The 16,000-nt window shown below is 38.0% G+C and overlaps 7 protein-coding genes across 7 annotated transcripts; 1 reads left to right on the top strand and 6 right to left on the bottom strand.

Annotated features, from left to right (window-relative positions):
- Positions 1-261: 261 nt before the first annotated feature.
- Positions 262-1,206, bottom strand: TPC1 (thiamine transporter TPC1; the record flags this gene model as incomplete). The annotated part of the gene is made up of 1 exon (NM_001181225.3): positions 262-1,206. The coding sequence occupies one exon, from the start codon at positions 1,204-1,206 to the stop codon at positions 262-264; it is 945 nt and encodes a 314-aa protein (NP_011610.3).
- Positions 1,207-1,484: 278 nt separating this feature from the next.
- Positions 1,485-2,156, top strand: RRP46 (exosome non-catalytic core subunit RRP46; the record flags this gene model as incomplete). The annotated part of the gene is made up of 1 exon (NM_001181224.1): positions 1,485-2,156. One exon carries the CDS (start codon positions 1,485-1,487, stop codon positions 2,154-2,156), a length of 672 nt encoding a protein of 223 aa, NP_011609.2.
- A 170-nt stretch (positions 2,157-2,326) lies between these two features.
- On the bottom strand, positions 2,327-5,641 carry VAS1 (valine--tRNA ligase; the record flags this gene model as incomplete). The annotated part of the gene is made up of 1 exon (NM_001181223.1): positions 2,327-5,641. One exon carries the CDS (start codon positions 5,639-5,641, stop codon positions 2,327-2,329), a length of 3,315 nt encoding a protein of 1,104 aa, NP_011608.1.
- A 274-nt stretch (positions 5,642-5,915) lies between these two features.
- Positions 5,916-7,439, bottom strand: DRN1 (Drn1p; the record flags this gene model as incomplete). The annotated part of the gene is made up of 1 exon (NM_001181222.3): positions 5,916-7,439. The coding sequence occupies one exon, from the start codon at positions 7,437-7,439 to the stop codon at positions 5,916-5,918; it is 1,524 nt and encodes a 507-aa protein (NP_011607.3).
- A 480-nt stretch (positions 7,440-7,919) lies between these two features.
- On the bottom strand, positions 7,920-9,638 carry DBF2 (serine/threonine-protein kinase DBF2; the record flags this gene model as incomplete). Its single annotated transcript, NM_001181221.3, has 1 exon — positions 7,920-9,638. One exon carries the CDS (start codon positions 9,636-9,638, stop codon positions 7,920-7,922), a length of 1,719 nt encoding a protein of 572 aa, NP_011606.3.
- Positions 9,639-10,001: 363 nt separating this feature from the next.
- PRP31 (U4/U6-U5 snRNP complex subunit PRP31) lies at positions 10,002-11,486 on the bottom strand (the record flags this gene model as incomplete). Its single annotated transcript, NM_001181220.1, has 1 exon — positions 10,002-11,486. One exon carries the CDS (start codon positions 11,484-11,486, stop codon positions 10,002-10,004), a length of 1,485 nt encoding a protein of 494 aa, NP_011605.1.
- A 269-nt stretch (positions 11,487-11,755) lies between these two features.
- UTP22 (rRNA-processing protein UTP22) lies at positions 11,756-15,469 on the bottom strand (the record flags this gene model as incomplete). Its single annotated transcript, NM_001181219.3, has 1 exon — positions 11,756-15,469. The coding sequence occupies one exon, from the start codon at positions 15,467-15,469 to the stop codon at positions 11,756-11,758; it is 3,714 nt and encodes a 1,237-aa protein (NP_011604.3).
- Positions 15,470-16,000: the final 531 nt, after the last annotated feature.

Here is a 16,000-nt window from a genome sequence, read left to right as displayed (position 1 = left end):
ATAAAAAAAAGAAGAAAAACCGGTGCGGGGCAGCAGGCAACTAAGAAAAACCGGAAAAAGGGTTGGCGTCAGATCGCTAGCAACGAGATTCCTCTTTTTTTTTCGATTTTTTGTTATTAGAGGAAGACGGCGCGACTGAGTCAGGCCGTAATCGGAATGGAAAACCGGGCGGCTACCGATCTTTGTCAGTGAAGAATATAAGATATGATGATTTCGTATATGTATATGAGTGTGTACATGTGACAAAAAAGATTGGAAACTTTAGTACATCCGCAAATAATGGATGGCAGTTTCATACCCCCAGAAACTCACAAAAGTGGTGGGTATTGTCTTGGAAAGGGCCACCAGAATACCTCTGTAAAGCGAACTCACACCTTCTTGTTTCAAAATCTGTAAACCGATTCTTGCGAATCCGTACCCTTTATAAGAACCGTATACAGACGAATGACGGGAGAACTTTTCCAGATGCTTCGAATTCATGAACTGCATTCGCCTACGGATCGTTTCGAGGGGGAAAGTAATGATCTTAGCAATGACGCCGCCAATGGTACCAGCGCTGTGATTTAAAGTAGCCAGTTCCCATTTTTTATGCGCGGCGGTCGTTTTTTCGTTTTCGTCACAGTATATCCTGATTGTTTCGTATGTTCCGAACATTATAGATGCGGTTAGAGTTATGGTTGTCATTGACGCGATGGAGCCCTTGAAAAATCCGGGGAGACCTTCTAGTTTCCAGATATCACGCACTTCTCTCGTGATGCTCATTGAGTGCATCTGGTTGTTGGCAACTAGTCGGGTCCGTAAAACATCGAACGGGTAGGAAACGATGGAACTGGTTATGCCAGCAAAGGCTCCGACAACAAGACTATGTAAGCGCGCCTCTAGTCCAAATGGAGTTAAATATCTATTAAAAAGGGAGTATGAACTAAACTGCGCTGAGCCATAGGTAACGTACAGCAAAGAACCGGGTATGTTACCCTTCCAAAAGGACCGGATGCCTTCGTTCTTTATCATGCTTCTGGCCACCTCCATGACCTGACTTCCGAAGGGCTTCAGCCCATTTGCAGGGGTCAATTGCAATCTGATCTTAATGGTATCCATGGGAGCAGTTATGCTACGGGCAAGCAGCCCGGATACGGCGCCAGCCAACAAAGTTTTCCACGCGGCCACATTTTGCCCTTTTCTTAACGAGTCCTCCTCTTTGAACATATCAACATTTATGTACTTTGAATGGTTTATATAAAGCTCCAGACTATGCCAAGTTAAAGGTGACAAAATAGCGCCTTTTCTTCATAAAGACTATTATGTACCTCTCTTTTTCTTTTTACTACTTTTTTTTTCCTTTTAAGCGCATCGGATTGTGGAAAAAAGAGTGGAAAATTTGTTAGATGAACCAGTTAAGATGCATAAAATATCTCTGCATATATGGTAATAACAAGGAGCCCAATACCAAGAATAGATTAGATTCTGCTGAAAAAAAAAAAAAAATGAGCGTCCAAGCAGAAATAGGGATATTAGATCATGTAGATGGTTCATCTGAATTCGTATCACAAGACACCAAGGTTATTTGTTCTGTAACAGGCCCTATTGAACCAAAAGCAAGACAAGAACTGCCTACACAATTAGCATTAGAAATTATTGTACGTCCCGCGAAAGGGGTGGCCACAACAAGAGAGAAGGTACTCGAAGATAAATTACGGGCAGTTCTGACCCCACTCATCACTCGTCATTGTTACCCAAGACAGCTCTGCCAGATAACTTGTCAAATTCTGGAATCTGGTGAAGATGAAGCCGAATTCTCCCTGAGAGAGCTAAGTTGTTGTATAAATGCGGCATTTTTGGCTTTAGTTGATGCAGGAATTGCCTTAAATAGTATGTGCGCAAGCATCCCTATTGCAATAATCAAAGACACTAGTGATATCATTGTCGATCCCACTGCCGAGCAATTGAAGATTTCGCTCTCTGTCCACACTTTAGCTCTGGAGTTCGTCAATGGCGGTAAAGTCGTGAAAAACGTTTTATTGTTAGACAGCAATGGTGATTTTAATGAAGATCAATTGTTCAGTTTACTGGAGCTGGGTGAGCAAAAGTGTCAAGAACTTGTCACAAATATAAGAAGAATAATACAGGACAATATATCACCTCGTCTAGTTGTATAGCCATTATAGATTATAATATACCACAACATGCTATGTCGTATGCCGGAGACTACCTCTTATATTTGGAAATAGTTATTATTCAATGTTCTAAAATTCTTAACATTTTCGTTGTTACATATACATAGCATATATATATATATATATTACATTAATTTTTATCTACCTTCAATCTACAATTTCAAACGCTTCAAGTTTTCAATAGTAGCTTCCAAACCTTCGATTTCGGCAACAGTGTTATCCAGCTTGCTTTTATTGGCTTCCTTGGCCTGTGTATTAGCCTTTGTTTCGTAATCCTTACTGTTAATGGTTTGTTCAATACCGTTCTTGGATTTTTTAGCCTTTTCAAGTTTCTTTTGAACTTTCGCAATTTCAGCATCAATATCAACGTGTCCCTTGACGAGAAGATGTACATTGACTTCTGGGTTAACAGATTGCAATACGCAACCTTCTGGAATTTCGGAAGCATCACGAACAACAGTGACTTCGTCGATGGCCTTGATCAACGAGACAATAGAATCTTTCTGATCTTCAGCAGTTTTGAAGTATTCCTCGTGGTTAGATTCAACGAAAACCTTACCATTCTTCAAAATATTGTACTCAGATAACAAGGAACGAGCTTCTTTGGTAATGTTCAAGACCAAGTCGTAAGCATTGGCCGATTTGACATCATCGTACTCAGATACGTAAACTGGATAAGAAGCTTTTACAATTGAGGCAGCCTTCTCAGTGGAACGCTTTGGAAGTCTTTGCCACATTTCTTCAGAAATGAATGGCATGAATGGATGGATTAATTTCAAAGCGTTGTCCAGCAAGATATACAATGTATCCTTTGCGGACTTCTTTTCAATAGCAGAGCCTTCTTGAATCAAGTATTTAGAGTTCTCGATGTAAACATCACAAATCAAATACCAGAATTCGTAAATACTGCTAGTGGACGTCAAGAAGTCACGTTTATCTAGAGCTTCATTGACAATTTTCGAGGTTTCAGTCAGCTTGTGCAAGATCCATTTTTCAACCAAGGATTCGTTACCTGATAGACCTTCAGTGGCAGGTGGTTGATAATCGTCACCGAGTCTCATCAATGCAAACTTGGTAGCTTGGTAGATTTTGTTACAGAACTTTCTGTAACCTTCGACACGTAAGATATCTAAGTTAATATCACGACCACCAGTGGTATAAGCACATAATGCAAACCTCATAGCATCGGTACCACATTGAGGAATACCGTTAGGGTAGGATTCCTTTTGACCGATCTTAGCTTTTTCAACTTCTCTTGGATCTAAGTTACCTTGTAATAATTTTGCATGCAAATCATCCAACTTAATACCAGTAATAACGTCTAGTGGGTCAATAACATTACCTAAAGATTTAGACATCTTACGACCTTGAGCGTCACGGACTAAAGAGTGGCAGAAAACTTCCTTGAATGGAACTGAACCGGTCAATTTTAAGCCCAATAGAATCATTCTAGTAACCCAGAAGAAAAGAATATCCCAACCAGTTTCCAACATAGAAAAGGGGTAAAAAGTTTCCATGTCTTTAGTCTTCTCTGGCCAACCCAAAGTGGAGAAAGGCCACAAACCGGACGAGAACCAGGTGTCTAAAACATCTTCATCTTGTTCCAGAGTAAATTTGGAATTAGGGTATTTGGCAGCAGCCTTCTTTTCAGCTTCCTCCATGCTCCTACCAGCAACCCAATAGTCACCATCAATTCTATCGTGTTCTTCGCCTTCGATATTAATAAAGTAAACTGGACAACGATGACCCCACCATAATTGTCTGGAAATACACCAATCTTGGATGTTACCCAACCAATGGAAATATTCAGCCTCAGAAGATTTGGGGGTGATGGTAATTTGACCATCCCTAACAACCTTAATAGCATCTTTGGCCATTTCACTTTGAGAAACCCACCATTGAGGTTTCAATAAAGGTTCAATAATGTCACCAGATCTGGAACAAGTTGGAATGGTCATTTCATTATCTTCTTGGCCAACGTATAGGTTCTTTTCCTTCAGCTGCTCAATGACCTTCTTTCTGGCATCAAACCTCTTCATGCCTTGCCACTCTGGACCACACTCCTCGTTTAATAAACCATCGTCAGTCAAAATATTGATGAATTCCAAATTGTGACGCTTACCGGTATTGTAATCGTTTTGGTCATGGGCTGGAGTGATCTTAACGGCACCAGTACCGAATTCCATGTCAACAGCTTCCTTGTCGGTGATAATTGGAATTTTTCTTGGTAAGAAAGGATGTTGGATGAACTTACCATGCAAGTGTTTGTAACGGTCATCATCAGGATGAACTGCAACGGCAGTATCACCAAATATAGTTTCAGGTCTAGTTGTAGCAATGATCAGTTTTTCATCGCTACCGATAACTGGATAAGCAAATGATGTTAAAACACCAAATTCAACCTTTTCATCATAGCCTGGGACTGATAAAAGCGTTCTACTTTTAACGTCCTTATTTTCGACTTCCAAATTAGAGATAGCGGTATTCAATTTAACAGACCAATTAACTAATCTGGACGCACGATAAATAACACCTTCATCATGTAGTCTAACAAAAGCTTCTTCAACAGACTTGGTCAATTCTGGACTCAAAGTGAAAGCTTCGCGGCTCCAATCATAAGAAGCCCCCAATTTTTGAATTTGGTTCTTAATTCTGCTATGGTATTCCTCTTTCCATTCCCAGACCTTACCAACAAAAGCTTCTCTTCCATAGTCATGTCTAGTCTTTCTGTCCTTAGCCCAGATTTGCTTCTCCACAACGGACTGAGTAGCAATACCAGCATGGTCGAAACCTGGCAAGAATAAGACAGTTTTACCTTTCATTCTGTTATATCTGATCAAAGAATCTTGGATAGCAATAGTCAAAGCATGACCAATATGTAAGGCACCAGTGACGTTTGGTGGAGGTGCTGGAATGCAAAATACACCTTCTGGTTTAACCTTACCATCAGCGGTAAACTCAGGTTCAAAAACACCAGTCTTGATCCACCAGTCATACCAAGAACTTTCAACGTTAGCAGGGTTATAAGCTTTTAAAGCCGGATCATCCAAGGATACTAAGATTTTTTTCTCACCTGGAACAGTTTTGTCAATAAATTCAGGGATTGGCTCAACTTCCTTCTTTTTCTTAGGTTTCTTTTGAGATGCACCTGTGGTGGCAGCAGCATTTTTTTTAGCTTGTTTGGCAGCGAACTTTAACAGTTTTTCAGCCTTTTTCTTCTCTTTTTCAATTTCCTTAGGAGTCTTTGGAGAGCCATCTTCCTTTAACGGATTAATGATGACCTCACCAGTCTTTGGGTCAACTGGAGGCAAATTATCAAGATCGCTCATTTTAAAGAACCTGACTTGATTATGAGTTAACGACTTCTTCAGAGAAAAGTTTTGACAAAGTGGTAATGATCGCCTATAATGACAGTTCAAAAGCCGAAAAGTGAATGTCTTAGATAATGTGTTTAACCACTTATTCATACCATCTAAGTAATTCCATAAATCTGAAGGACATACAACAACGATGACAGCCAGTGGTAGCACACACAGAGAACACCAGTAGGCTGTATGGGTGACTCTTCTAAAAAAATTTTTTCAGCGCGGTCTCTCGAAGAACTTTACCCGGTTTTTCTTTTAATTCATCACCTCTGAGTTGCTAGGTCTCTTAAACGTTCAGAGGTAGCATGACTTAGTATTCTACATATATATACATATATTTGGATATATTTGAAATTCTAAATGAAATAGTTTTAGTTTAGTTTTCTGTGAGAGAAATGTCATAGGTCCTGTAGGCCTTTTGAAACTTTTCAGCCTCTATAGTCTCTTGTTGCTTAGTTTGTAAACAGGTTGAAGAATTCCATTTCACCCTGCGTGGCAAGTTAAGTAAAAAGGCTAGTACACGTCGTCCAAACTGCAGATCTATTGTCTCACTGGCATTAAATGTGGCCAAATATATCTTTGGGTCCGCTTCAGGAGTCTCGTAGACGGTAAATTGTAAATAATTATTGGATTGGTTGTTAATTACATCCACATATTGTTTGGAAGAGTGTGAATCGTAACATTGGAACTCTAGCTTAGCATTTCTTGTGAATTTTTCGTTATTGAAATGAACCTGTCTATCTAAGGCACTGCAGAACTTTAGAACGAGGTATTTTGGAACGGGAATAACTTGTTTGTGGAAATGAATAGAACGTTCAGACTGTATTTCGAAGACAATCGTGCACATATCAAATTTTATGTAGTTCATCTTCACAAGACTAGCTTCATAAGCCAAAATACTCTGTGTCAACTCTGCGTTCTTGCTTGGATCTAATTTCGGAATATGTTCAATGGGAATAATGAGGCAATGGCCTGAGATATCCATATCACCCTTAGGAACACTTAAAGGTCCCTTCGCTGTGGTTAAATACACTAGTTTGCCGATTGATATTATCATATGATCCTCGAGGTTTGGATTTGAAAAGCAGAAATGACAACTTGACGGCAAAATCGTTCGAATTTTTTTATTTTCATTCTTTTCTCTATTAGCAAGTACCTGTTTGTCTCCATCGAACGAATTCTCTGTTTCTGTTTCTAGTGGCCTTTTATTGCTGTTTGTAACCACGCTATTATACGGGTTAGCTATCAAGTTGGGCGGTTCAGGTTCATCCTTTAGTTCGTTGTCCCCTATTGGCATATTGAATGCATAGGCCCATTTCTTTCCAGATCCATATTTTGGAATATTGAGGAACCTCGATAAGCGCTCTCTTTCCCACTGGAAAGGCTCTAATTCGTAAAAGTTTATTTCATCTGAAAAGGCAAAATGGTACCTTGCTTGTAACTTTTTCGCCAATTCATCAACAACTTCACTTCCAGACAACCTTCCACATCTCTCAGAGATCGAAAGGCCCCATTCTTTTGTAAGGAGAATGTCTACCTGATCCTCACTTTTGCCAAATTCGTCCAGTATGCTTTTTTTCTCCCCTTGAAGAGTATCATCCGGATAAATAAAATATGAAAGAGTGATTCCATTTGCTAATTTATAAGTACCCATATTATGCAGCAATGTTACATTTTCATTTATCTTTTTGGATTTCGAATTGTTAGCCTTATCACACGATAGTAGTATTAGTTGAGGTAACCCATCAGTATTCAGCTCAAAATTTTCATCATACGAGTTACTGAATATAATTATTAGATCAAAGGGCCCTGATTTTTCATTCACTTTCTTGATCTTTCTGATAGCCTCATCGGCATCGCTTTCACTTATATGAGCTACTAAAATCTTTGCATTTGTCATCCTATTTTTATATGTAAGTTTTTGAAGTGAAAAAGATATCAGTAAACCATAAGCCCTTTTTTATATATTATGGATCCTTCTAAGAGAGCTACCTTGCGTTTTTTGTACATCTAGCAATGTAGTATCAGTCCAATTTGTAATTATCATTGAAAAAACAATTGATGTTAACACCCATTCCTTTTCATTTTTTGCAGATTTTCGATTAATAGTGGTCATTGCTGTTTTCCTGTAAAACATTACCAAGTTTCGCCGCTCCCAACATGAATGCTTAAGTTTAGTTCAAAACGGTCATGGGATGGACCGTTACCGTGAACTGAGATTTTAAACAATGGGCTTGAAGTCCTAAGTAATGCACAACTATATATATATATATGTATATTTATGAAAAAAGCGTTCATAGGTGCTAGTTGAAAAGTTTGCATGAAGCTCGTTAAAGCTAATTATATCGCGGCGAATGCAAGACAAGAATTCATTTTTACGCTAGTAAAAGGTTGAAAAGGGGTCTGAGTGTTCCAGTCCGTTGAATAAGATGCCACTGGAACCCTGTTTACCATTTCTATGTCGGAAAGTGAACCCAACAAGTTTTGATGATACTGCCGAGTCATCTACCATAGCCGTTAATTTGTCTTGTCTTTTGAAAACATCAGCATATTTGGCCATGTCAGCCTCACTGGTGAAGTCATCAAAATAACCGGCATCAGTTTCGCTGTCTAGTTGGGGTGTAAAAGGCGGGATCATTGACCTCAAAGTACTAAAGTTTATATCTGCAAAATAAGACATGCGTTTAACATGTTCGAAGGATCTTAATCGATTGATTGGATCGGCAATCAATCTTGTTATTAAATCCCAAGTTCTATCGGAGAATGCTGCCCTCCCATCAGATTGTCTCGGTCTTCTTAAAGTTTGTTTCCAGCGCCTTAAGTTGTCATAGGTCTCATTAGTCGATGATCCACTAAATGGTGTATAACCAACTAAACTTTCGAACAGCATACAACCCAACGACCAGTAATCCACAGTAAAGTCATATTTCTTTCCTTCTAAAACCTCCAAAGCCATATAATCCGGAGACCCAACCATGGAGTTCGCATAATTAATTTCCTTCTCCCTCAACTGGTTGTACATTTTTCTTCTATCTTCTATAGATTTCTCTGTAAACGCTGGAAATTCCAGGTCCTTGATTTTTTCTAACCTTATCTTCATACTTTCAATTCTTTCATTAGAAATCGTACCAGCAGCCAAACCAAAATCTGTTAATTTTATATGTCCCTTGGCATCGATTAAGAAGTTTTCCGGCTTTAAATCTCTATGTGTATAGCCTAAATCATGTAACGCATTAACAGCGCAAAACATTTCACTGATGTAAAATCTCGCATGGCCACTTTTCAAGCATCTAGTATTTATTAATAATGTACGAAAATCACCGCCTGGTACAAATTCCATAGCCAGGTATAAACTTTGTAGGTCTTGGAATGCATACAGAAGTTTTACTAACCATTCAGACCTTGTCGTGGTTAGGATATCTCTTTCAGTTAAAACGTGTTTTGTCTCGTTGAGCTTAAACAATAGTTTTTTGTTCAAAATTTTCAAAGCACACACCTCTTTTGTGTCTTTCTTTCTGGCTAAATAAACTTGCCCATAACCACCTTGACCTACTTGTGTGATCATTTCAAAATCCCTATTTTTTGGTTTCAACCTTCTTTTTCTCAAAACCTGATGTTCCCTTTGTAAGTAAGAGGACCACTCTTCGTTGAGTTTAATCTGGTCAGAATTCGGAAGTTGGCTTTGCTGTTGCAGGTATTCTAGAACTTGCTTCGTGCGTTGTCTTCTACTAATTACATAGTCAAACATATCACAGTAATGTTCTAGAAAGTACATTTTGCAAACACTAACAACTCTCTGTGTTTTATTTGAAGTTGCTCTTTCGTAAAACTTTGGTGGAAGCTTCTTGGGAGAGTTCGAGACATCCATATCAGGTTGAGATACTTCGTCTATGTCCATGTTGGAAGTATCTTCGTAAGGAAAAAAGGATGGTTTTACCGGCGAAGGTGAATCATTGATACCCGCAGGCCTTGTCCTCCTCTTTGTTATATTTTGGTTAGGAAATAGTCCAGTGCCCCCAGGAGTCCCATGCCCATCGAAACTCAAATTGCTCATATTGCCTGCCAAGAGGTCGACATTTTTTTCTGATTTTGATAGCATATTAAAGAATTTTTCTTTAGCAAGGAATACTGTAGATGTTGCTTGAATTTTTCTGGTATATTAGTTTCTATCTTTAGCAAGGTTTCTATCTTACAATAATTTACTTGGACGAATTGCCTCCTTGTATTTATTTTTAAATAAACAACAAGCGGAGGGCTTCAACATCAAGGTAGCTTCGAATGATTTAGATTGAGGAATGAAACATGTCATTGTTTACTTTTTGAATAATTACATTTCCTAAAAAGGGCATCTGGGTTGCAGCGTGTGGTGTTTGGCTTTTTACGAAATTTATGAGCGAAAACGCTCTCGCCGGTCACTACTATATAATATCTTTTTAAATATTATCAAGTATGTAGAAGAGCCCTAACCATGACCGGAAAACCAATTGGTCTCTTCTTCTGGGTTAGTATGCTGTTTCTTGTGCATTTGAACCATCTCTGGCGACAGATTCGGTTGCTCTGTATTATGACCCAAGGAGATTAGGAATTCGTCAGCTTGCTGATTAGCCTCAGAAATCCTGTGCTTCATTACCTTTGTTAGCTTGGCTTGATTACCAGCAGATCTTCTGGAACCTGATGTAGCTCCTACTGCTTGTTGTAAAGAAGTATTAGACATACCCAAACCAACTTCTTCACCATAGGAATCAAGAACAGTTTGTTCTTGCTTGCCAAATTCCATCCTATTTTGTAATTGTCTGACATGCGATAGTCTGAATTTTTCCTTGTACTTCCTAAATTTTCTCCCAGCTCTTTTCTTTTTGGGTTGGTCCTCCGGAATAGGTAGAGCCTTCGTTTCAGAAATGCTCGGGGCTTCTGATAGCTTTCTAGCTTTCTTCGATAGTTCGGCTTTCCATTTATGAGCTAAAACTGTATTTCTATCACCGTTTTTCTGGCCAGCATCAACTCTTGCGGCTAGTGATACTTTTGCACAAAGCATCCTAAGCATTTGTTTATGGACAGAAACGGGAAATTTCTGAATCATGTCAGAAGCAAATAGATATCCTTCTTGTCGTACTCCACTCTCTAATGTATGTAACTCATGTGAGAGGTGCTTATTCTTCCCAATGGACGCAATGTTGCAACTGGGAATGCGACTGAACTCCAAAACCCCTCCAGCATGTGCTATTAATTGGGCTGCTATCTCCGGGCCTACCAAGAAACACACGTTAGGGGCAATTATTGATATCTTTGAGGCTATGTATTGACCTATATCTTCTTGTAGTTTCCATAAATTTTCCAATATGCTATTTGCTTCTAAAATTTGCGTCCTCGTTTTGATGTCCAATGGCTCTTTGTTTTTGAAAGACGTCTTCATGGACATTGTTAAAACGAGGATCTGCTCTCTGGTCAATTTTGCTTTATTTTCCAAGTGGAAAAATAGTTCATCACTTTCGTTTTTTGAATAATTTTCATTTTCCAGTATGCTTATCACTTTTGAGTATTGTAATGGTGATGGTATCAATGAAGATAGTTCTGGAAAACGTCTACTGTACAGTGAGATTAGAAAATTGTGCATTAATTTTATATTGCTCTTGATGAGGGGGATGATTTCGTTAAAAAACGGTAACAGTTTAATGAAATCTATTTCTTGTTGTTGAAGGATTCTTTTTAAATCGACAATTTTTGGTAAAATCTGTGCTGTCTCTGATAGAGATAACCTATCAGGACTGATGAGTGCCAACGTCCTGAATAATTCTATACTTTCCGGAAGAATTTCGAATGGATTGAATTTTTCTGTTTGACAATTTACCGTAGTGAGCTTTTTAGTTTGTATGTCTTCTTTTTCCTCATTAACTTCATCGGCAAGGTCATATTCGAGCTCATCGAAATAGTCCTCTTCAGAGCTCATAAGGTCTTTGTATATTTTCTGCAGCCAAAATGCTATCAAATAGTGCTAGTTGAGGCGTTCAAATCGTTTACCTAGCTTTATTCTGAGCGTCGCCACAGCAGTACTATTCAAAACTTTTAAAAATACTAAGTTAACTTGTGCCAAATCGCCGAAAGGACCACATCTAAAAAAAAGAATTAAAGAAAAATATTCTTTATGTAAACTGCCGGCTGCTTTAATTATTTAATATTATACAGATACTTCTAAAAGTTATGATTTTGTTGTTTATTCTAATCTGTCTCAAAATTTATAACCATGTCATTCCCGAATGCAGCAATCTCATGAAATATGGCTTCTTTATTTAAAATCACATTCTCATCATCCACTGGTTTAACGTTGCAATCCAAGTTTACTCTAAATTTGTGGGCTCCCTTGAAGAGTGGCTTTATTAGCCCTGTGATGACATTTTTATCTCCTTTCTCTCCACCATTCACACCTATATACTTGCGGCTTGATAAAATCAAACTATTCTTGTACTTCAAGTTCAAATACTTCACTAACTGGTATGTTGGATCCATTTTTTCACTTAAATCATTCAAATTCTCTGGAAAGTTCGATGGGGCTTGATCGTTAGTTATATTCTTGAACTCTGTGGCTGAAAGTATACCACAGGATGATTTCAAACCTATTGGTGTCCTCAAATCAACGACAAAATCGTAATCTTTTAATCCAGGCGTGAATAAAAGATTGATAGTTTGCTGGTTTAAACCGTGTGTCTGTAAAAGATTCACGGCTACTTTAGCTAATGCTGTAAGCCTTGTAGCAATGGGTAGTGGGATACCTGATGAATAAAGAATACCGCTTGGATCGTTCTTAGAGGCAACAAAAAATTGCAAATGTGTACCGTTGGGATCACTGTTCCTCAAGTTCGTGAAGTTCATTTGAATGCCCTTATATTGTGCTAGGGTTAATCTTTCAGAAAGCTTTTTCATCGTTTTGGAGTCTAGCTCTGAGCCAGCTCCAATACTTGTTTCAAATGTATCTCTTATATCATCTTCTGGTTTTACTAGATCTAAAATCAATGGATCATCTTTCCAGTTCCATTGACTTATAAACTTAAGCACTTTGAGGAAACCGTTTTCAAGAGAACCTGGAATGAAATATGGTGCAGGATCAACAAAAGGTTTAATGGCAATCAACTCTGCTAATTCGTCCGTTATATGACCTAGTAATAAATGAGTGTCCAACCATCTTTTGAATAGTCTTACCACAGGGGAGTAGAATTGATACGAATGAGATATATTCTCCAAAGTACGAGTATGTCTTACGGAAGCCAGATATTTTGCAGTAAATTTTAGGAATGTGGCCTCCAATTCTGGTTTCAACTCATTCCTAGCATTCGCTATAGCTCTTAAATAAAGGATTTCGTCACGTTCAGTTAGAACTCTGAATTTGAATCCATAACCTTCAGGTGTCAAGATGTTCAAGGTTACAATTTCTAAATTGTATGGGATGGATTCATCTCTGCTGAAAAACGACCTATAAGTTGAAGAGTTAGCGCTTAATTCTTCTTGAATTTTGAGAAGAAAAGCTGTTTTAGCCTTTTCTAAGGAAGTAATTTCATCTGGCCATTTAGGTGAGGTTTCAAATTCCAAAATGACGTCTTGAAAGAAATCTGGATCAGAGTATGCGAATGGTACTGGTTGGCATAAGGAAGTGTATCTAAATGCAGAGCCAACCGGTAAGATTGATTTTACAGAAAGCGGTAACTTCATTTGGAAAATTATTTTGTATAAATCGTCAAAGGATTTCTTTAAGTTGAAAAAGCTGCTCAAGTTCAAAACTGATGTTTTAGCACTTGAGGGTAAGTTTGGCAACGGTAGGAAATTATGAAACTTCTTGATAGTCTCATTTGATATTTGTGCCTTTTTTGAAACATGTTTCTGCAATGCAAAGTTAACAATTGAGGAAATGATGGGCTCTGATGAGGATGTAGACCAAACACAACAATGGGTGATGGAGCCATCCTTGAATCTTCTTAAGGAAGATTTAATTCCCCAAAAATTCTTAAAAACGGCTGCTTCTGTAGACATAGTTTCAGAATGAGCAGGGCCCTTGGTGACTAATTTGTCACATTCAGAGGGGTTAACAATCAATTTTACTCTTACAAAATCAAAGTTGAAATGGTTACCTCCTGTGTTAGAGTACACTTTTCTTTTGGTGATTGGAAAATCGGACTTTTGACCAACCATTTCAATTTGGATATATTTGATTCTATCGCCCAATGCATACCTTGCAACATTTGTAATCTTGTGGGCGAGGAAATTCTCCAGAGTAATAAATTTTACTCTTTCCATTGACCCAAATGTAGCAGCTAAAGAAGTTTCTAAATTATTGTACTTACCCAAAGGTAACTGTACATCGTAACACAGATCGTACTTCAAATTGTCAAAACGGCTAATATTAGTCAAAAAAATATTTGAGAATTGGTCTTGAACAACGTTGTTTAGCATTCTCAATGTTTCACCGGCATATTCTTTCAAAATTTGATAAGAAGAAACAGTCATTTTTGTAAGAATATTGACCTTGGTTGACTTATCAAATAAGGTTGGAGTTTGGAAACCCTCATCAATATATTTAGAAGCTGGTGAACTGGAGGAATTCTCTGGATTAGAATGAAATTGTAAATGGCCGTCGTGGCACAAATCCATAGTGGCTAAGTATTTTATTACACCTTTAAACAATTGGTATGATGAAAACCCGTGAAGTAATATCTTGTTACTATTTATACCACCACCGTTTAATAACGCTGCCATCAAGATAGTAAATTCAAAAGTACCGAATCCACCCAATGAACCAGAATGCGACATATTGGATGAAAACCCACGTTGCTGCAGCCATAATCTACCTAAAACAGTAGCTTCAACAAAAGATTCTGTTTGTTTCTTCGTCTTGTATAAATACTTCAGGTAGTTTTCATGTGTTGAAGAAGATAACACTGAAAAATTGTAAAGAGGAGTGGCTGGTAAAGATTGCTCTTTGCTTTCTTGTGCTATTCTAATACAGTTTCTATTGGGTAACAGTTTTTTTGGTTCAAAGACTTTGTATGGGAAACCAATAAGCAAGTTGATAGAGAATCTGGTCTTGTAAAAGTTATAATCAGAAAGAGAATCACCCGTTGGTTTGGAACAACTAATTCTTAAAATTGGTAAAAGCGGATCATTATCAAAATAAGAATACTCGAGTTGCAAAAATGAGTCTAATTTATCTTTTTTCAATAATATCAATAGGTGGTGGGTTAGGTATGCTAAATAAACGCTCCTCTTGTGTAAGCACCTGAAATTTAAGAAATCTTTTTTTTCGAACAACTCCTTTGGCATTGTTAGTAAAGTATCAATGGAAGAGCCGTTAGGTTGATAAATTCCAGCTTTAAGAGCAAAGGAGCCAATTAAGGAGATGTCTGGTTTCTTGTAATTGAATTTATAATTAGTATTTTGAGGAATAGGTTTGGGGTCAACAAATGGAACAGAAACAATCTTGTTTTTGAAGAAGGAGTCCACTTCAGCTAATGACTTTTCCTCCCAATCAGGAATTTCCTGGAGAATATCATATAACTTGTGTAGAAATTTTTCGACTTTCAGAACATGTTTTTGTTTTAACTTCACTTGCTCCAGTAATTCGTCAATTTGTAACTTGAAAATATTAGACTTGAATAATTCAGCCGTTTCTCTAGCTATGTGAATATCATAGGACTCTGTTGCAGTAACCTTTCCATTGTGGCGAGTCGCAGCAGTGTTAGTAGCGACCTCGTTACTTTCAGGTGAAGTATCGCTTTCGTCGTTTTCTTGCTCGGGCACGGTACGCTCGTTGATGGCTTGACTACTGTGATCATTTTCTTTGGATCCGTTGTCAGTTGTGCTGTCCTGTGTGGAATGTTTCTTTTGCACTTTAACAATATTCTGGTCAGAAGTCTCAGATGCTTTTCTTTTAACACTTGTAGCCATGGTATATGAAGGAGATCCTTTGTAAAATTTCTATGAAAACTATAATGTTCTACCCCAAAGTGATTATACCTGTGGTTTCAATAATTCAATCAGAGGATAAATCTAACAAAGGAAACTTTGAAGATTTCTTGGAGTTGGTTCTTAAAGTGAAAGCAAATATCTGGCCTTCAAAAAAGCAAAATGAAAACGTCCTGTTTCCAAGTATAAGAGCTGCCGATTTAAATTCTATTAAAAAATAGAATGGAAAAGTATAAGATTAAAACCCTTTGGTTTGCTTGAGATTCTTGACGTAAAGTGCTAGTGGTACATATTGAAATTATCATTTGGTTAAATTTTCCAAATTACAATTGAAATTTTTCAACGGCATGCAGCGAGCCGTAGGCCGACGTTCCCAGGCAGTGGCCACCACCGGTCCTGCCTAAATCTTTACTCGGCCCTGGGCCAACCTTCATGGATGGCGCGATAATTCTATACCGGTCGCCCACCGGATGGACAGAACTTCCGTACAACAAGCAAAAAAAGAGATATATA

The sequence above is a fragment of the Saccharomyces cerevisiae genome, chromosome VII (assembly GCF_000146045.2).
Source record: "Saccharomyces cerevisiae S288C chromosome VII, complete sequence".
In the NCBI taxonomy this organism is placed as follows: Eukaryota; Fungi; Ascomycota; class Saccharomycetes; order Saccharomycetales; family Saccharomycetaceae; genus Saccharomyces; species Saccharomyces cerevisiae.
Note: the sequence above shows the minus strand (reverse complement) of the source record. Positions and strands in the feature narration are given on the sequence as shown.